The sequence below is a fragment of the Carcharodon carcharias genome, chromosome 6, assembly GCF_017639515.1.
Source record: "Carcharodon carcharias isolate sCarCar2 chromosome 6, sCarCar2.pri, whole genome shotgun sequence".
Lineage (NCBI taxonomy): Eukaryota > Metazoa > Chordata > Chondrichthyes > Lamniformes > Lamnidae > Carcharodon > Carcharodon carcharias.
In genome coordinates, this window is record NC_054472.1 from 54,767,048 (window position 1) to 54,789,043 (window position 21,996).

A 21,996-nucleotide genomic window follows, 5' to 3' on the forward strand; every position below is an offset into this window, starting at 1 on the left:
GACTGGTGCAGCCTTTGTAGACCTGTCCTCAGTTTATGACGTGTTCTGGATTAAAGGCTAAAACTCGCAATAATTATTCCCTGCTTCAAAATACTACATTTACTATGGATGATGCTGAGCAATACAAACATACGAAATAGGAGTAGCAGTAGGCCATTTGGCTCTTCAAGCCTGTTCCACCATTCCATAAGATCATAGCTGACCTGTTTGTTTAGAGTTCTGCATTCCCAAGTACCCCCGATAATCTTAGATTCTTGTTAGGCGAGGGAATCGATCTACCTCTGCCTTAAAAATGTTCAGTGACCCCACTTCCACTGCCTTCTGAGGCAGAGTTCCAAAGTCGCACAATCCTTAGAGAGAAAAAAATCTTCTCATCTCTGTTCTATAAGGAAAACCCTTAATTTTAAAATAGTGCCACCTAATTCTGGACTCAGCACAAGAAGAAACATCCTTTCCACATCCACCTTGTCAAGACCATTCAGGATCTTATACACTTCAATCAAGTCATCCCTCACTCTTGTAAACTCCAGTGGAAACAAGCCCAGTATGTCTAACCTATCCTCTTAAGACAATCCACTCATTCCAGGTATCAATCTAGTAAACCTCCTCTGAACCGCTTCCAGCGTGTTTATATCTTTCCTTAAATATGTGCACAGTATTCGAGATGTGGTCTCACCAATGCTCTGTATAACTGAGACATAACATCCTTACTTTTATGTTTAATTCCTCTTGTAATAAACAATAGCATTCCATTAGCCTTCTTGACTACATGCTGTACCTACATACTAACTTTTTGTGACTCATGCACAAGAGCACCTAGATCCTCCTGCACCTCGGAATTCTGCAGCCGTTCTCCATTTAAGTAATGCTCTGCTTTTTTATTCTTCCTACCAAAGTGAACAACTTCACAATTTCCCATGTTATATTCCAACTGCCAGATTTTAGCCCCTCCCTCAACATATCTATATCCGTCTGCAAACTCCTTATGTCGTCTTCTCAACATACTTTCCAACCAATCTTTGTCGTATGTAAGTTTAGCTACCATGCTTTTGCTTTCCTCATCTAAGTCATTGATGTAAATTGTAAAAAGTTGAGGCTCCAGCACAGACCCCTGTGGGAGTCCACTAGTCGCATTCTGTCAATCAGACAAAGACCCATTTATGCATATTCTCTGTTTTCTGCCAGCCAGCTAATCTTCTGTCCAGGCTAATATGTTACCCCCTACACCATGAGCTTTTATTTTCCGCGGTAACTTTTGATGTGGCACCTTATCAAATGCTTTCTGGAAATCCAAGTATAGCACAGTAAGGCTCCCCTTAATCCACAGCATGTTACTCCTTCGAAGAATTCTAATAAATCGGTTAAACATGATTTTTCTTTGACAAAGCCATGCTGACTCTTCCTGATTACCTTGTATTTTTCTAAGTGCCCAGCTATAACCTCCTTAATGATCGACTCTAACATCTTCCCCACAACTGATGTCAGGCTAATTGGCCTATGGTTTCCTGTTTTCTGTCTCCCTCCCTTCTTGAATAGAGGGGTTATATTTGCTACTTTTCAGTCTGATGGAACCTTTCCAGAATCTATGGAATCTTATAAAATTAGCACCCAACAGATCTACTACCTAATTAGCCACTTCTTTTAAGACCCTAGGATGAAGTCCATCTGGACCCAGAGACTTGTCAGCCTGCAGCTCCATCAGTTTGCTCTGTACCACTTCCCTAGTGATTGTAATTTTACCAATAGATGACTGTGTGTGCATTTGGATGACAATGTCAGCTTGCTGCCGTTCCTCAACAATGGATTTCCACAAAACCTCAGTACTCACATCGATGCTCCTCAATGTCAGCAACAAATTCCTGCAAATTTGCATGTTGATGACCTTGCCCTCGCGACACTTGCAGCCATCATCTACAACATCATGTTCATTTCGAATCAGGGCCTAAACAACATGGAGGAATATTTCTGGAAACTCAAGCTAAACCCGCACTAAACAGTCAGTGCATTCCATCTTCATTACAGGAACACTAAGCAAACCCTGAAAGTGACTTTCTGCAGTTATATTATGCAACATGACCCCAGCCCAAACTATTTCTAGGAAGTTGGACTGCACCCTAACCTTCCAGGACCAACTGAAGGTGGCCACCAAGATGAAGACTGGGTCAGCCTGGTCCATTAACTGGAAAATACAAGCAGATGTGGATCATCCGCATCAGTTTTTCAGACAACAGCCCTTGTTTACTGTGTATCCAAGTACCATGCATAGATAGGGACTAGTCACACTTGACTTGGTTCAACAGAACACTGCAATGCGATATAGCACTAGAACCTTTGAGTTATCCCCAATACTCTGCTTCCCATGCCGTCACACATCCATTCCCCATGATGCCGTAACTCTCCAGGAAGTCCAGTGAATTGAGGAATACTAACATCTCCCTATCAATCAGGCCTTCACAACATCCCCCACTTGAAGTTTGGACCTGTGCACACTTAGGGACATAGGAACAGGATTCAGCCCATTGAACCTGCTCCGCCATTCAATACGATCATGGCTGATCGAACACTTCAATGCCTTTTATCCACACTACCCCCATAACCCTCCACGTTATTGTTAATCAGAAATCTATCAATCTCTACCTTAAACTTACTCAATGAATGAGCTCCCGTAGCCTTCTGGGGTAGAGAATTCTAAAGATTCACAACCCTCTGAGAAAAGAAATTTCTCCTCATCTCTGTTCTAAGTGGCTTCCCCCATATTTTGAAAATGTGTCCCCTGGTTGTAGACTCCCCAACCAGGGGAAACATCTTACCTGCATCTATCCTGTCTATTTCTTTATGTATTTTGTAGGCTTCAGTGAGATCACCTCTCACTCTTCAAAACTCTAGAGAATACAGGCCCAGTTTCCCCAATCTCTCTTCATAACACAGTCCCGCCATCCCTGGAACAAGTCTGGTGAACCTTTGTTGCACTCCCTCTATGGCAATAATATTCTTTCTGAGGTAAGGGGACCAAAACTGTACACAGTACTCCAGGTGCAGTCTAACCAAGCTTCTATACAATTGGGGCAGGACTTCACTACTCCTGTACTCAAACCGTCTTGCAGTAAAGGCTAACGTTTCATTTGCCTTCCTAATTGCCTGCTGCACCTGCATGTTAGCTTTCAATGACTTATGGACAAGGAAACCCAGGTCCCTTTGTGCTTCTACACTTTCTAATCTCTTACCATTTAGGAAATACTGTGCATATCTGTTCCTTCTACCAAATTGGATAACCTCACATTTTTCCACATTATATATCATCTGTCATGTTCTCGTCCACTCACTAAATATGTCCAAACCCTCCTGTAGCCACTTTACATCTTTGCTTAATCTTCAACAATGCAATTTCAACCCTGAAAAAGCTTGGAAAGCCGAATGTTCACGAGAAGTCACAAATGCCTTGTGAAAGACCTGACGTAAAATATCCCTAGTTTTGTTCTTTTGCAAAGCTGATGGATAACCCTAAACCACATCTGCATCAACCGCATCAGATGTGGATGCTTGATGCACAAATGGAAAATTAAAAATTCCATGTGCAACTGTGATCATCCAGAACAGACCATAGAACATATGATAACTCAATACCCGATTCACAAATACAAAAGAGGTCATAGCGAAACAATCCATTGCTGATGCAATTATCTGGTTTAACGATCAGACTGTAAAAGTATATTTGTTGCTCTACATCTACATCAGCTAAATGAAAGAGAAAGATGACCCTTATTGTCCTTGCTATATTGGAATGGCCAAAAATGACAATACTCCATTTGTAATCTAAGGAAAATCTTATACATATTCAACAGTACTTACTTGCTTTTTATTATATTATCCATGTATAAAATGTTTAGATGCATCTTAAGAGTGGTGCCTTAATGAGAGAATCAATGCAAAATGCCGTCTTTGCTTCTAAAATGTCCTCACCTTTGTGGTTTTAACAATGATGTTTCCATTGAATGCCTAATTTTAGTGTTGATTTCCTTAATGATATTGGCAACGAAGAACATCTTTATCATGTTGAGGTCTTTTCATTGTAGTAATAACTGTGGTGACCACTGACCCCCATGAGCACCTTTACTTGAAACATCTGGACATTGCAGGGCAGGATTTTAGAAAATGCTTGGTCTTAATTCATCATTGACGAGAATCATAGAATGGTTACAGCAGAAAAGGAAGCTATTTGAACCGTCATATTCATGCAAACTGTTTAAAAAAGAAACCAAAGCCCATGCCCATAGAATACACCAAGATGGTTAAATGATGCTCTATGAGGTGGTTCCCCCCTTCTCACAAGAACCATCTCTGCTGTGTTGTGACTTATTTCAATGGAAAAACTCTACATTTTTTTTAAACTCCTCTCTGATCGCACTCAAGCTACTTTTCTTCCTTCAGGGAGTCAAGATATATGATTTTAGTTCAAAGCAGCGAATCACAAACATATCTCGAGACAATTTAAACTTTCGTCCCGATATGTACCTCTGCAGCCTCTGCTGGAAGGACAACATAACGCTCATTATTGGCTGGGCAACATCTGTTAAGGTACGTTCCAGTTAATATCAACGGCAATCTTGTGAAAGTTTTAAATTCTCCCAAAATTATGAAGGTAGTTCAGTTAAGGCAATTAATCCTAATGTCCATGCATTTTCTTAGTTACATTTCTTATTTTGAAATCTTATCAATCTTTAGATTAGTGAGTGAATTATTTTTGGAGGAAAACCCTTATCCCTTGACCTTTGTTAAAAAACTCCTTGTGACCAACAAAATTAGCTGAGACCTGAATGAGACTTCTCTGCTCTCTGGTTGGTGAGACTGTGACATGACCAAAATTCAAAATAAAAGGGAAGAATAAGTTATGTATCTATATTTTTAATATGCACAGTAGATATTGTAAATTTCTAGAATGCAGTAATAATTTTTAAAAGATTTGTTTTGCTGCAGCAGCCAAAGCACTTAAAAAGAAAAGGTAAACAGCACCATTGAAATCGAAAGTAGCTCATCATAAATTTATTTGAAATATTTTATGCATTCTTTCCCTGGTCGTTTTCTTGACAGTTGCTCGGAATGCTTAAATGAAAAATAAAACTGAATAGGTTAAAATCTGTTCAAATAAAAATCCAATCTGCTGTTTTTCTCCCTCACTTCAAGACAGTAAGTGTAGTGATTTATAGCGGATTTTTAAATTTTGTGCCAGTTGGCTTGCATTGCTTTAGATCTTGATCCATGAAGAGATTTGTTAGAATTTGCAAATAGAGCCTGTCTTTTATCATTTAATTTTACCATCTCTGCACTTCAAGGGGAAAGATAGTCCAAGTGTTTTTGTTTTTACTTCCTTTTTGTGGAAGAAAGAGTTGAATATGTTTTAAATTTCCATGACTTTTTTCTTGTTGAAAACACCAGTTTCCTTACCATGACAAATCTCAAGAACTTGTCTCCTATCTTGTTAGAAGACTCCAATTACATCTGTTACAACAAGCCACCTGAGCTGACTCTGTTACACATAGAGGTTAGTTTGGAGGTGGGCGGGTGAGGGGGTTTGGGAGCGCAGGGGAGTGGCTTGACTTCAGAGCAGCCTGAGATCTGGTCCACCTTGACAGGTAGGGTTGGAGTGGGGGTGGATTGGGAAAACAGCTGTAGACTGAATGCTTTGCTGAGGCAATAGGGACTACAGCTAAAGGCTTGAATGCAGATGCTGAGGGAAGGGGTGGAGACCATACTTAGAGGCTGTAAATGGAGAAGCTGGGGAAACGAGGGACCAGAGTTACAGGCTGTAAATGCAGGAAGGACAATGTTATTTTAGGGTTCTTTGTGAATTAAATGTAGTGGTGATGTAGTGGGTTGAGATGTTTTCTTAATACACCTTTGGTTAAAAACACTCTCAAGAGAATAGCATTTTTGCACCTGTGTCTTTACTTTGTACTATAGGCCAAAGTAAAGAAAATTGGGACATATTTGAAGTTCTGTGTGATGCATCTTTAACATGCTTATGTTAGTGAAACCTGTTGATGTTGACACAAATGTTGGGCATACTCCCTTAGAATGTGGTGCACTGTCATTCACATGCTCTTTTAGATATGTTTATAGCGAAGGATTAGAAAGTGACTTAGGACAGAGCAATTTGTTCGGAACACAGCATCACCTCATTAGTTGTAAAATACCGCAGTAGGTGGCACCCTCTGATTAGGAGGAGAATTTTTGATTGTTTTAATTTGTAAGCCATCTTGTTTTTTTCAGGTATGTGTGGTGAAGGAGCGTGATCCCACTGATCTAAGGGACTTGCCCACTCGTTATGTTGAAATCGGTAAAAATCTTCTCTTAAGTCAGCCGCTTTTCTACTTCAACGCACGTATTTGTGAAATAGTAATTCTATCAATAGCTAGTTGAGATGCTACAGGAACTGTAAGCACAGCAATTAGTTTTGAATGTCGTGTGATCTAATTTTTTTATCATGAATATAATGCAATTGTCAGTTTTAATGAGTTTGTCAGGCTTGTTATGCAAAAAGAAATCTCCTCATTCACCCCGGTTGTTGAAGCTCCTGCTAGTTGAAACATTTTCCACAGAAGTTTGAAGGAATGTTGAATTTTAGAAAGAAAGTACATGAAGCCATTTTTAGCACATACAATGCAGAAGCGTTGGATCATACAAAGAGCATATATACCCATGAGCAAAACAAGTGCTGACAAGTTAAGTTCAAGCAAGAAGCTTTCCTAATAGAGTTTTATTGTTCACACCCTTCTGCATATGTGAAAAACCCACAAGTTTGAGTAGTGTAAGAATGTATGTAACCAGTGCAATGTTCTGTTGTACCAATACACGATTTGGCCATTATGTTAAACTGTCCCTCATTCAGTCATTACACCTAATTCTGGTCAGAAAGAAGCCCAGGTTGTCAACATGAGGAATTGTGTGGATTCAGGGTGAGAATGATTGATATTGTACAGAGACTCTGGCCCGATACATAAGAGTGCCAACAAGGAACATACTGTAATTTCTCATGCTGAAGTACTTCTCTTCATTGCTTTGACAACAGCTCTTTGAAAGACAAACAACAATGTGTTTTCTCTTTTTTATCATCAACCAATTATCACACCAAGGACCTTCAAACACTGTGCAGTAAGCATTTAGACTTTTAGGCTCATCAGTGGCCACGACTAGGGTTTGGAGGCGGTTTTCAAGCAGGCTTGAATAATTACAAGCGTACTTGGGGTTTCTAGATTGCACAACGGGTATTAACTACAGAAATGGGACATTTATTTGGGTTTATAACAGGTCCGACTTTGCAGACCACTATGGGGTAAAATGTTGCACAGCCTCTGTGATGGCAGTGATAACTATAAGTTACACAAGCCAGTTTAGAACCCTTGTATGTTTTATCAACTGATTCTACTTTTTCTTTTCCTAAATGAAGTATAAAGACAGCAAAACCAGCCTTCAAAATGTGGGCCTAGTGCTCTGGAGGGAATGCAGTGAGACCTCTGTGCTCCAGTTGGAATAATAGGTGCAAATTGTTGGACTCTAGCTTACGAAAACTCAAGATCTAATTATCCTGCTACCATTTTCATTGGCAGTATTTTTGCAGTAAAGGGCATCCCAGTTTTTATGTGTACAGTGCAATATCCTTGTAAGGAAGCTTTTTAAGTGAGCTTTTATGTAGACCACTTTCCTGCAGTACGGTAATATACTATTGCATGTCTGAAAGTGAGTGTAGCCTTCTGTTAACAGCATATCCAAATACTTGGCTGCATGTTTTTGGTCTGCCTGCAGACCAAGGTTATTGAGTATCCCCTTAATGAAATGCAGTTGGTTTCATAATAGGATGCAATGTTTGCTAGCAGTCTGTAAGTATGATAGTTATTCTGGGGATGTGTTGCCTAAGTTAGAGGCCAAGTTAGGCTTTAGCACCAGCTAGGATTTATCTGAAAAAGATTCATAGCATGGGTTCAATTGCCATAACTCCATTAAGCTGAATCTGTTTAAGATTAAGTTCTGCATTTCTGGTTGCTCACACAGCATTACCATTACTCCAACCCCAGAAGGAGCCCATTTGTGAAAAGATCCATCACTTCAGCTAGTGCTATTCTAGCAAAGACAGCCCACCCTTTTGTCCAAATGACAGATGTTTTGAGATCATGACCTGCAATACCACCTCTGGTATCAATAACTGATAAATTCCTGAAGTGTAAGTTGCGGGGGAGGGGAGAGCACTCAGTCAAAAAGTGCATATAATGAACTGGAGATCTTTGGATTTTAGCCACGCCTATACTGCACTGGTGATAATGTTGAACTTTTACCCTCTGCTCTACAACAACTCTCGAGTATTTCAACCAAAAAAATGACAAGGATCATTCTTTAGATCTAATGGATTTTGCGTCACTTTATAAATATAATGATGCACTCAGACATTTTTCAGCACTTTATATGGTAACAGCGTTTTTAAGAGCTGTAATCTTACCAAGGATAAGATTAGGACACATGGAGAAAATTACTTTTTTAAAGGCAATATAGCTTCGTTGGTGAGTCCACCCACTGTTATTTCTCACTTGGCTCTCATTAATTTGGACACAATTTATCAATATTCATTTTGAAATGTAAACATTAACTGAGTCATAACTTGAGTAAACTAATGGTGCTTTGCATCTCAAGATTTAAAAAAAAGTTTCTGTGATGTGTAATTTTTTCTTTGCAGTGTCTGCCTTCGAGTCAGAGTTTCACATCAGTGGACTTGCACCACTTGGCGAGCGTCTAGTTCTCCTAATGTATGTGAACGAGATGTTGGAACAAACGGTAAAGGAATATTCAAGCAGTAGTGATTTAAAGACTGTGCAGTTAAAGGAAAGGTGAAGAGTAGGAGGAATACTTTACTTTTCGTTGAGACTTCTTGTGCATTGGTTTTTAAAAACAGTACTAAAATAATGGATTTGTGTGGTTGAGAAATTTGACCTTTGTAAAATAAAGGTCCACCATTTTCTCTTTTCTGTCAGATCATTGTATGATATCACTCGTGACCAAGTTTCACATGACAGTTAAGCTCAAAGTTATGGGATTCATGGTAAAACTTTTGTGCAAGTGTTTCCTGATTTCATTCCTGAATGGCAGGTTCTGATTTTAAAATTGTTTCTTTGTTCTTTATTCCCCCCATCAGAGGAAATCATTTCTCTGTATCTATCCAGTCAAATTTTTGAACATTTTAAAAACCCTCATCAGATCAACCCTCAATCTTCTATATTCAAGGGAATAAAAGCCTTGAGTATACAGTCTCTCCTAATAATTTAACCCTTGTCGTTCTCCTTAAAACCCTTGTTTTTGAATGTCCTTTGCCTTTTCTTGATGCTTATCCTTCAACCTTCACTGCTGAAGTTTCTACTCACTATCCCCACCCGATCAAATGCTCCGATAGATTTCTCTTTTTATAATCTGTCATTCAAGTACACATTGTTGAAATTAGTTATTTGTAGTTAGATTGTCCCTGGGAAGTTACACAACTCATTGACAGACATTTTGTCAATATTTTCAGTATGTACACCAAAGTGCAAAAGTAAGCATTGTATTGCATATCCCTTGTTGACTGCTACAGCTATAACAGGATATTGTATTTTTCAGTTTCTTCTCAGAAAATCAGACCTTAACTTCTTGGGAACTCTTTCATTTACCATTATTCTTCTATGTTAGAGAATTAAGATAGACAATAACTAAATAAGTTTTGACTTGACCATCACAAAGGGAATAAATCTTCAGTGATATGGATACGCTACTTGCTTGCACTGCCCTCCCTCCACCACCCCCTTTTCTCCTATGCACCTTGTTATTTAATATTTTTGCATATTGATTGAGTCTCTGTGCTACCTAGTAAGGTGGAGAGGCATAGTTACTTTGCATTCAGTTCTGCTTGCATATAATTTGCCTGAAAAGACCCTTGTGTAATGTTAAAACTTTCAATGAGAAATGTCTTAAGTACTGCTTCAAATTTAATACAGTACTTATTTCTGAACAATGTGTGAAAGTAAGAATTAACACATCTGTAGGCAATCTACAGGATGTAAATGTTCCAATAGCTCTACTATCTTCAGTATTTTTTCTTGCAGGAAATTTTGAAAATATAATCAAAGTTTGATATTCTGTATAGGGAATAAATTAAGCCATAAGAATTTTTTTGTCATGATGGGAGAGGATTTCTATTTAAAGGGATTTTGTGTGGTGCAAAAAGGAATAAAAGTGCAATTTCCAAAGTGTTTCATCCTGTGAAAGATTTAATTCTTTGAAATAACCTCAATTTATAATAAAGCATACTATTTATCAGGTGTTAAAACCAGCAAAGCTAATATCAATTGCTTTAGAGTCACAGCCTGGTAATGAAACATTGGGCAGAATCGTCTCAGATTTGCACTAAGTACAGTAGCAGGCGTTAAAAAAGATGTTTTACCCGCCGGGCGCAATGGCGGACTTTCACACTGTATCGTCCCATTCTCGCCTCATAAGTTATGCAGTCACGCCAGATCATTGGTGGCTGGCCTCCGATTTGCCCACTACACCGTTACCTCACCATCTCCTCACTCTGGGCACCTTATTCAAACTGCAGCCACGTGCACAGTTCTCAATGCTTGCAGCCCAGGACTGCTCTGGTGAAGACATTTCCCCAAAAGCCAAGAAGAGTGCAGCCCCCCAGTTCAGTGATGCATCCTTGGAATGCCTTTTGGAAGCTGTGGAGGTCCGCCGCGATGTCCACTACCCCCACTGTTGCCACAGGAGGCCCTTCAGTCTCACTACTCCAGCTTGGGAGGCAGTGGCAAAGGTGGCCAGTGCCAATGCTGCACACGAGGTCGGCCATCCAGTGCAGAAAGAGGATGAATGATCTCATCCGCGCCACCAGGGTAAGTCAACCATCTCACCACTCCAAACTCTTTCACTCACAAGCCCATCACACGTTCACTGGCATCTCACTCACTGCCAGCTCAAGGGACATCACTCTCACACCCACCCTCACATCTCCATCTGGCCTCATCTCCTCTGGAGATCATCTCCTCATCCCGTCCATGGCTCCACTCAGCACACATGCATGTCTGGTATCCTGCTTATTTGGCCTGGCGTATTGCTTGCTCACACTGTCTCTATCTGTTTTTGTGCAGGACAAGATCACAGACAATCATCGGGAGAGGTCCCAGACCGAAGATGGAGTGCTGGACATCAAGGCCCTCACTCCGTTCAAGAATCGCATGTTGACCTAGCCGGAGAGGACATGAACTGTTCCTGCGGCAATGGTGAGGCTGGTGGCAAGCATCCACATGAGGATCCTGCACCACGTCATCCCTCTATCAAGGTTACTCTGAGTCCACTGTTCTGTTTGTTATGAGGCTGCCAAGCACTAATAACCTCCATTTACTCTCCTAGGAACATCTGTCACATCACTCTCAGGCATCCTTGACCTCGAGTCAGTGCTGATGGCACTTTGGATGAGGACCCTGAGGGCAGCACCATTGAAAACCATTTATGGCACTCACCCACCCCTCCACCAATGCAGCAACACATACCTCGGTGGGATCTAGATGTAGAGTAGCCTCCGAATCATGTTCTGGTGAACACAGCACACAACCTGTTCCACAGTAGGCAGAGGCAGGGTCATCCCAGGTCACCAGTACCCGGAGGACTGCAGGATGCAAGGAATCTGCTGAGTCCGAGTCAGATGATGTGCCTCTGGATTCAGTCCTCAGTCAGTTGGTGGAGCTGCAAAGACAATCACAGTAATATCAGGAAGGGATGTCTGGTGCAATCCTCAGATTGCAAGTGACGGTGGAAAAGTTCATCCACCTTCAGCCTGAGATGATAGCACTGATATGCTGACTCATAGAGGTCAACACTGGCAGGAAGGCGGCTACCATGGAGAACTTGGTACAGGACATTGGTCCTGCACTGCTGCCCATGCTGAACTCCATCACTGACACCACTGACAGTTGGCCTCCAACAGTGTCAATGCGAGAGGGCTGTGGGGCAGCTCGATCTCACTCCAGCTTCCTCCCCTTCTTAAGGAGTTAGCCAGGGACCGTCAGGCACCCACAAGGAGGACTACCAGAAGCTCGACACCCCAGGGCCATCCACCCAGGTGACTCCAGGAATGTCCGGCCAATCCAAGTCCTCTCTTCCTATGACCCCATCTGCTCTACAGGCTGAGGAGGGTGCACCTGGCCCACAGCGGGATATCCAAAGTAGTCCGCAGCCCTCCAGAGGACGCCCATTAAAGTTATCACAGACAACAGGACGTGGCAGTCAGCAAGCTGTCTCCACCTCTACTGTGGATGTCGGGGGAGCACAAAGACTTAGCGGCAGGGTTAAGAAGGTTAAGAAGATGTAATTGCATCGTACGGGCACAGGTGTTAATCACTTGTACATACTGTTCACTATTGTAAATAAATTCCCAAGAATGTCTCCTTGTTTATGGCTCCTTATTATGCTGAGCAGTGTTCCTGTCATTCAGTTGTGAAACCTTGGTTCCTATACAAGATAAAGATAAGTGTTTCAATCCAGGGCCCTCTCCCCTGTGCAGTGGGTAACCTTCAGAACAAAGTGATGGTCCAGCTTCACACTCACTGGACACATCAGTGATGCCTGCGCCTCAATAGTGCATGTCATTGCTGTGAGAATGTCATGGGCAGTTGTCAGAGTTCTGTCATTCTCTCCGTGTGCTACCCTTTGAGGTAGGACTGGCCCTCTATCTCTTGTCCGGTGATGGTGTGGTCCTAAACAGAACAAGTGCTGAAGGTTTCCAAAGTGCACTTAAAGTTTCACGGCTGTGTCTCCATGGTATGAACAAAAAGAGTCATACAGACTCTAAACATTAACTCTGTTTCCCTCGCCACAGATACTGCCAGACCTGCTGAGGTTTTCCAGCAGATTTTGTTTTTATTTCAGATTTCCAATATCCTGAAAATTTTGCTTTCATCTTCATGTTATGATCCTGATCACAGAGTGCAAGCGAGCTGCCCTCAGCCAGACAGGAATGAGACATTCACAGAGGCACTGTGAATATCCATGGAGTGTCCTCACTGCACGTTGTCTTCATCCCCCTGGAATCTTGCAACTATTAGGGCACCATTATTAGGGTCTCCATGACATAAGTCTGAGTACTGAGGGTGTGTGCGCTGCCATCAGCCACACAGGAGTTAAACATTGACAAATGCAAGATGAGAATGTCAGGACTGTCCTCACTGCATCTCGTCATCATCCTTCATGAACCTTGCGGCTATTACGGCTTCATGAGCGTGCCTGCCTCACCTGGCCAGTGCAATGGTCTCATCGCTGGCAGCCTTGTCTTCGAGGATCTCATCACCCTCATCCCCTTCGACATCATCCTCATCGGAGGAGACGCGTAGCTCCTTTTTTTTAATGCATTTATGGGATGTGGGCATAGCTGGCTAGGCCAGCATTTATTGCTGCTTGTTCAGAGGGCATTTAAGAGTCAACCACATTGCTGTGGGTCTGGCGTCACATGTAGGCCAGACCAGGTAAGGACGGCAGCTTTCCTTCCCTAAAGGGCATTAGTGAACTTTACAACAATCAGCAATGGGTTCAAGGTCGTCATCAAATTTTTAATTCCAGATTCTTATTGAAGTTAAAGTGAACTGGGATACTAAGCTAGGGGATAAATCATTAGAGAAGCAGTGGTAGACATTTCCAGGGATATTTCAGAATACTCAGAATAAGTATATTCCTGCTGTAAAGAAAAATTCTAAGGGGAGGACCCACCATCCGTGCTTAACTAAAGAAGTTAAGGAAAGAATCAAACTTAAAGAAAATGCATATAACTGCATAAAGATGAGTGGCAGGTCAGATGATTGGTCAGAATATAAAAAACTACAAAGAATGACTAAAAGGTTAAGCAGGAGAAAGAGTATGAGAGGAAGCTAGCTAGAAATGTAAAAACAGGCAGCAGAGGTTTCTACAGGCATTTAAAAAGGAAAAGAGTAAGTAAAGTGAGTGTTGGTCCTCTAGAGAGTGAGGATGGGGAGTGAAGAGTGGATAATAAGGAAATGGAGGATGTAGTGAACAAATATTTTGCTTCTGTCTTCACTATAGAGGGCACAAAAACATTCCAGTAATAACTGTAAATCAGGAGATGGAAGGGAGAGAGGAACTTGATGAAGTTACAATCAAAAGGGAAGTGGTACTGAGCAACCTGATGGAGCTGCAGGATGACAAGCCTCCAGGTCCTGATGGACTTCACCCTAGGGTCTTAAAAGAGGCGGCTAATGAGATAGTAGATGTGTTGGTGTTAATTTTCCAAAATTCTGAAAAGATTCCATCAGACTGAAAAGTAGCAAATATAACCGCTCTGTTCAAGAAGGGAAGGAGGCAGAAAACAAGAAACTATAGGCCAGTTAGCTTGACATCTGTTGTGGGGTAGGTGTTAAAATCGATCATTAAGGAGGCTTTAGCTGGGCACTTAGAGAAACCCAAGGTAATCGGGAAGATTCAGCATGGTTTTGTGAAAGGGAACTCATGGTTAACCAATTTGTTGGCGTTCTTTGAAGGGATAACATGCGCTGTGGATAAAGGGGAGCCTGTAGACATGCTGTACTTGGATTCCAGAAGGCATTTGATAAGGTGCCACTCAAAGGTTATTGCGGAAAATAAAAGCTCATGGTGTAGGAGGTAACATATTAGCCTGGAAAGAAGATTGGCTGGCTGGCAGAAAACAGTATTCATAAATGGATCTTTTTCTGATTGGCAGGATGTGATGAATAGAGTCCCACAGTGCTGGGGCCTCAACTTTTTGCAATTTATATCAATGACTTGGATGAGGGGAGTGAAGGTATGGGAGCTAAATTTTCAGGTGACAATGATAGGTAGGAAAGTATGTTGTGAAGAGGACATGAGGTTGCAGACAGATATAGATAGTTTGAGTGAGTAGGCAAAAACCTGGCAGATGGAATATAACATAGCAAAGTGAGAAGTTGTTCACTTTAACAGGAAGAATAAAAAAACAGAATATTACTCAAAACAGCTGCAGAATTCCAAGCTGTAGAGAGATCTGGTTGTTCTCGTGCGTGAGACACAAAATGTTATTATGCAGGTACAGCAAGTAATTAAGAAGGATGATTAAGCTAATGGAATGCTATCCTTTTTACAAGGGGAATTGAACATAAAAATAAGAATGTTATGCTTCAGTTATACAGGGCATTGGTGAGACCACATCCGAATGTTTTGTCTCCTTATTTAAAGGATGTAAATTGGTTGGAAGCGGTTCAGAGGAGGTATACTAGATTGATAACTGGAATGAGCAGGTTATCTTATGAGGAAACATTAGACAAACTGTGCTTGTTTCCACTGGAGTTTAGAAGAGTGACTTGATTGAAGTATATAGGATCCTGAATGGTATTGATAAGGTGGATGTGGAAAGGATATTTCCCGTTGTGGGTGGGTCCAGAACTAGGGGCCACTTTTTTTTAAATTAGAGGTTGCCCTGTTAGGACAGAGATGAGGAGAAATATTTTCTCTGAGAGTTGTATGACTCTGCCTCCGAAGGTGGTGGAGGAGGGGTCATTGAATATTTTTAAGGTGGAGGTAGATAGATTCTTGTTAGGCAAGAGAATCAAATGCCATCAGGGGTAGATGGAAATGTGGAATTCAAAACACAAACAGATCAGCCATGATCTTATTGAATGGTGGAGCAGGCTCGAGGAGCCAAATGGCCTACTTCTGCTCCCATTTTATATGTTCATATGAATTCAGGTTTCGCCATCTGCCATAGTTGGATTCGAACCCGGGTCCCAGGAGCATTACCCTGGGGCTCTGGAATACAAGTCCAGTGACAATACCACTATGCCACTGCTCTTCCATCTCCTCCTTAGCCAGGCCCTCCCTCCATTGCATCGCCAGGTTGTGTGGCACATAGCAAGCTACAATGATACGTGACAACCTCTGAAACCTGTATTGCAGTACTCCACCAGACCGTGTCAAGGCACTGGAACCTCATTTTCAATATGCTTATTGTTTGCTCCACCAAAGTCTGGGTTGCAGTATGAGCCTTGTTGTACTGTCTCTCTGCTGCAGTCTGAGGCCGCCACACGTCCTCTGAGGGTAACCCTTGTGCGCGCACCCCCCGCCTCCTCGCCAGGTCCAATCCTACAGCCTCTGTGGACCCTGGAAGAAGTCGGGATCTGAGACTTGCTAAGGATGTCGGAGTCATGGATGTTTCCTGGGAATCCTGCACAGACCCCCGGGATGCGTTGCAGACCAGCTAAATGTTCAGATACTGGAAGCCCTTATGATTGACTGCTGGTTATCACAAGTGCAGTTGCCCTGCACCTATGGAAAACCATAGATCTGCACATATCCCAGTGCTCTTGCTTCCTGGTTTTCCTGATCCTGGTCGTAATGCGCGAAGTTCTGTGCCTTCACGAAGATGGCGTCTGTAACCTCTTGGATGTGCTTGTTGGTGGAGGCTTGTGAGATCCTGCACAGGTCACCTGTGAGTTCCAAGAGCCCTGGAAGGAGTCACTGGTGTAAAAGTTGAGTGCCATGGTCACTTTCATAGCCACTGGCAGTGGATGCCCTCCATGTCCCGGTGGCGCCAAATTCTGCAGCAGGTGGCATATGTAACTGACCAGTTCCCTAGTTGTGCAGTTTTTAGCGACACTGGTTTTTAGTCATCTGCAGGAATGACAAGTGTTGTCTATAGATCTTGGGTCTAGCGAGGCGCCTATGAGCAACGGCTTGCTGTGGATCTTCGGCTGCATGCGCAGGAAGCCCTGCCACACCTTCATTTTGAGGGTGATGCTTCTCCCATTGGTGACCCAGGTGCCTCCGTTGCACTCTTCTCTTCCTCCTGTAAGCCATGAGGCATACCACTAAATCACCAGGCTCCGTGATCCTGATGCTCTCCTCTTGCAGGATCAAAGAGAGAGGCGCATGGGTTTGCATATGCACCCTAAGGACTGCTCTTGGTTGAGTCTCAAGGTCTTTCACGCCTGCTGGAGAGTGCTGGCCACCACTTGGATGGCCAATGTTTTGTGCGCTTCATGGCTTTCCGAAACCGATCCCACTCCATGACCGATTGGCGGCGTCTTCAGCCACTGGAATGCAGGTGTGCTGTCAGCTCAGGCGCAGGCATTCTCCTAACTCACGTTGCAAGGCTGCACTGTTAGCTTAAGCCGTGAGGAATTCTAGTCCAAACCTTAATAAAGACATCGCAACGGGCTCTGAGCACCTCCACTTTGACTGCGCCATGGCCACTTTTCGCAAGGAGATTGTGTAACTTGCCCAATTGTCCAGTTGTTCTTCAGCCCCTAAAACGCGCAATCTGTTCCCGAGAGATGATAAGTTCTGGAGCGTTTGGTAGCATATTCATGCTTTTGCATTGCTTTTGTGGGCAGGAATGCTTCAGAGGCCCGACTCCAAACATGTTGATGGAGCTGGCCTGGCAGTATCTGTGGAGAGAGAAACAGAGTTAACGTTTTGAGTCCGTATGACCCTTATTCAGAGCTGAAGAAAAGTGAAAATGTGATTACATTTATACTGTTTAAGGGGAGCGGGGGTGGGGTAGGCGGAGCTGGATAGAAGGCCAGCGATAGGTGGGGTCAAAGGAGGGATTGACAAAGATGTCCTGAACTAAAGGACAAAGTGGTGTTATTTGTAGTGGTCAGTGCTAAAAGAAAAGGTGCTGATAGTGGCATAAAGGCAAGAAAGCAGAATGTGATAATAGCAGAACAAGGGTGACATTGTGTTAAAGAACAACATGGAACAAGTAAAAGATGGCCTTGTAAGGGATGGGATGGGAGAGGAGGCGGTGGTAGGGAAAAGAAAGGGTAGGAAGTGGGGAATAAAAAGGGGAATAAAACCGCAGATAAATGAATATAAGTAAAAATAAGTGGATAAAAAATAAAAATAAATGTAGAAAAAAGGGATTAGAAAATGGTGAGGATGGAGGGGAGAGTGTTCATCATCTGAAGTTGTTGAACTCAATGTTAAGCCCAGAAAGCTGTAAAGTGCCTAATCGGAAGATGAGGTGCTGTTCCTCCAGTTTGCATTGGGCTTCACTGGAACAATGCAGTAGGCCAAGGATGGACATGTGAAACGCCTCCGGTCTGTCTGCAAGCATGACCCAGACCTTCTGGTCACTTGCCATTTCAATACACCATCCCACTCATGCCCACATGTCCATCCTTGGCCTACTGCAATGTTCCAGTGAAGCCCAGTGCAAACTGGAGGAACAGCACCTCATCTTCCGATTCGGCACTTTACAGCTTTCTGGGCTTAACATTGAGTTCAACAACTTCAAACGATGAACTCTCTCCTCCATCCTCACCCCCTTTTTCTAATCCCTTTTTTTCTACATTTTTTTTATCCACTCATTTTTATTTTTATTCATTTATCTGCAGTTTTATCCCCCCTCCTATCCCATTTTCTATTTTTTTCCCACCCCATCCCCTACAGGGCTATCTGTTACTTGTTCCATGTTGTTCTTTCACACAATGTCACCTTTGTTCTGCTATTATCACATTCTGCTTTCTTACCTTTGTACCATTATCAGCACCTTTTTTTTTAGCACTAAGCACTACAATTAACACCCCCTTTGTCCTTTAGTTCATGACATCTTTTTCAGTCTCTCCTTTGTCCCCACCTATCGCTGGCCTTCTATCCAGCTCCACCTGCCCCACCCCCCTTAAACAGCATAAATTTCATTACATCTCCACTTCTCTTCAGCTCTGAAGAAGGGTCGTACGGACTCGAAACATTAACTCTGTTTTTCTCTCTCCACAGATGCTGCCAGACCTGAGTTTTTCCAGCATTTTCTGATTTTGTTTCAGATTTCCAGCATCTGCAGTATTTTGCTTTGTTTATGGAGCTGCTGCTGAATGGCCTCAGCTGTGGAAGAATGCTCACTTTTGATTTTCCAAGCGCACAGCTACTTTCCTCACCCTCTTTCTCCACACCCCCCACGCCCGACATGTGCTTCCGTACTTCCTTCAGTCTGTGCTGTCTTGTCCTCCCACCAGCCTCACCCACACTGGAGCCCTAGCCCCAGCACAGCACTGAAAGCCAGCCGGGAATAAGCGACTAGCCTGTGCTCCCCCCAAATGCGCAGCGCCTGTTCCTTGATGTCCTACGGGCGATCCTTGTGAGCGCTGCATAAGAGTTGTGTGCACTGACCTCTGAGTTCCTCTCAAAGTTCAGCTCGCTAGGTGCATGCCTTTTAAAGGCAGTCAGAAATCAGACCATTCTAAAGCCATGTTGACGTGGGAGGTAAATTTGATGTGGGGGGATGTGGTGTGCAGCCACAATAATGAGATGCAAATGCGTTAAAATTAAGTTCCTGACTTCGAACGGTGGGAAACGTGACCCTCCATTGATGGGCAGAGTGGGCAACCGCAAACTAGTTTCATAACGCCGTAAAACCAATTTTTGGTCGTCTTGCCATATTGTCCACTCACGCTCGCCATGATAGCCGCCGCCAACAGGAACAGATGATTCCGGACATTTGTTGTTAATGTCAGTGTGTCTACATGAGTGGCTTTTAAATATGGTTAAAAAGAATCAGTGATGATCATGTGTCAGGGCTGAATCCTGGCATGGACTTATGCATCAGAAGACCGGAGATAATAGCCCAGTTTCCACTGTCATTTGGAATCCATCTTGAAACAGGGGGCAAGTTTGTTGCTTTTAGTTAAATTATGAGGGAAACTTTTAAATAAAAATGGACCAGAAGGTTCCATTGTGCATCATGGAAGCACAATGAATCAAACAGTGGTTAACATTGATGGGAGATATGTTGAGAGAAGAAATCAAAAGATGGAGGGCAGTGTTTTTTTTCTGCATTTACATGAACAAGAAATAAGATACTCTTTCTTTGTGCAATAGGATAAAGAACACTGTGCAAGACCTCGACTTGACATCATTCACCACTTGCCTGATTCATATGAGGAGATATCTTCTGATGCTCTATCTGTAAGAGGTTTCCAAGAAAATGAATGCAGAGACTACAGCTTAGGTGAGAAATAGACCGTAATTAACTGTTGAAAATAAGCTTTGCTGTATGGGACATAGGAAAACAGGTGTGTAGGTTTTAACACAGTCTATGAAAACTGATTTTGTTTCATACACTCAGGCACCAAAATGAACAAATCAACCTTATTATTTGAACATTGCATTGAATTATAGATCAGTTTGAAAGTAGCCATCAGTCTTACCCAAACCAACAAGCTCTATAAAATTCTGCTATAGCATTTGATAAGGGAGTAAAATTGCAGAATATTTACCAATCATCCATCCTATTGCCTACCACAGTTCAATTTGAGAACAGTCACATAGCCAGGTCAAGTGCAACTCAATTTAGATCTCTCCAGCTCAGTGCCTCTTGTAGCACTGAATCATATAGCCTAAAGGTTTGCTAACCTCAGGTTGTGTTTGGGAGACTACAATTGGTATTGTGGTCTTGGTCTGTAGGCTTCCCACTCCTGATTTCTACCTAATGCTCGCCACTGGAAAGTACAGAAGTGCTGGCATTACTTGAGGACAGGATCAAGCTTGGCTATGATGCACTCTGTTTAAATAGCCTACCAACACTCACTGTGCAGACTCCCACATCCTTAAATGACAATTTTTCAAGTGGCTGGAAGTTAAGTGTCAGCCCTGGAAGGGGAGATTAGCAAAGAAAGTAGTTTAGTTTAATTTCTAAAAACGTTAGTGCAAAGTTAGAACATACTATGTTTATGTTATTGCCTTGTGCTTCTCTTAATCAGACCTTCATGGAGTAATTTTGCAAATTTCTGCTACTGTCTGGGATCCTCAGCCATCAAGAGTGCAACTCTGGGATTAGGTACACACTTCCCAACAATTTTCCAGGAATCTCAGGGAGCTCAAATTCCCGAACGGTCAGACTCGCGACTGGGCGTGTGATCCCACAAATTTAGCCCATATGATTCTTCCTCAAGGATAAGAGTACAGTGAATTTCAAATTATATTTAGAAATATACATTCATAACACCTTTTTTTACACTTCAGATTTTGTGCATTTTTTTGATCCTTTCCCCAAAATGTGACTTTAACAATAAAATTATATCTGCAGTTTTTGGTAAATCTAATGACACAAATCCAGTAAAAGTCAGGATTTTAATCCACAACAATAACAAAATCATCAGATTTCAATTCAGTTTAAAGCAAACTTGACAAGTGACTCACATTCCTATAAATCTCTCATCTATGGAAAGAAAAAGCTTGTATTTCTATAGCCTCTTTCACAACCTCAGAATAACTCAAAGCCCCTTTCAGCTAATTAAGTAATATTGAAGTTAGTCACTATTGTAATACAGGAAAAAGAGCAGCAAAGTTGCACACCATTAGTTCCAACAAATAACGATCAAGTAAATGACCAGATAATCCTGTTTACTAATGTTTAGCTAAGAGATTAATATTGGACAGGATCAACGTCGTTGATCTTCAAGTAATGTCATATGATGATCTACGTCCAGAAAAGGTCTGGACAGGAGAGGACAAAGAGGTTTGCAGTTAAACAACTCACCCAAAAGACAGCACCTGAAGTGCTGTACTGAAGTCTCTAATGGGGTTTTTGCAATCACAATCTTATGAGTCAGACAAGAGTGTCAGCACTGAACGAAAAAGATTGTGCTACAAAAAGACCCATGAGTTCTATTTTATGAATCAATTGAAATAAGTTTTCCATGAATTATTTTTACATGTTGTTATGATACAATCCTAACAATAATAGACAGTGACCGAAAATATTTTCAGATTTTTGGAATTACTTCAGTGATACCATTTGTTTGCTTGTTGTTTAATGCAGTTGTTTGCTGCCTCTTCATTGTAATTTTCCTACCTATTTGTTACTTATTCATTCAGTGGCTTTTTGATAATATTTCAAACAAATCAGCATCATTCATTTAACAGTAATTGATTTGATCTATGTTTTTCATAATGACATTTTTTGCTACTGTAATCTTGACATGAATTTTG

The 21,996-nt window shown here is 42.0% G+C and overlaps 1 protein-coding gene across 2 annotated transcripts in view; it reads left to right on the top strand.

Annotated features, from left to right (window-relative positions):
• vps41 (VPS41 subunit of HOPS complex) overlaps positions 1–21,996 on the top strand; it is a 255,020-nt gene that overhangs the window by 160,292 nt on the left and 72,732 nt on the right. For both annotated transcript variants that reach the window (XM_041189684.1, XM_041189685.1), the window contains exons 9-12: positions 4,429–4,575; positions 6,268–6,334; positions 8,723–8,820; positions 19,885–20,014. In XM_041189684.1, the coding sequence (XP_041045618.1) occupies positions 4,429–4,575; positions 6,268–6,334; positions 8,723–8,820; positions 19,885–20,014 (442 nt within the window). The remainder of the gene's footprint in view (positions 1–4,428; positions 4,576–6,267; positions 6,335–8,722; positions 8,821–19,884; positions 20,015–21,996) is intronic.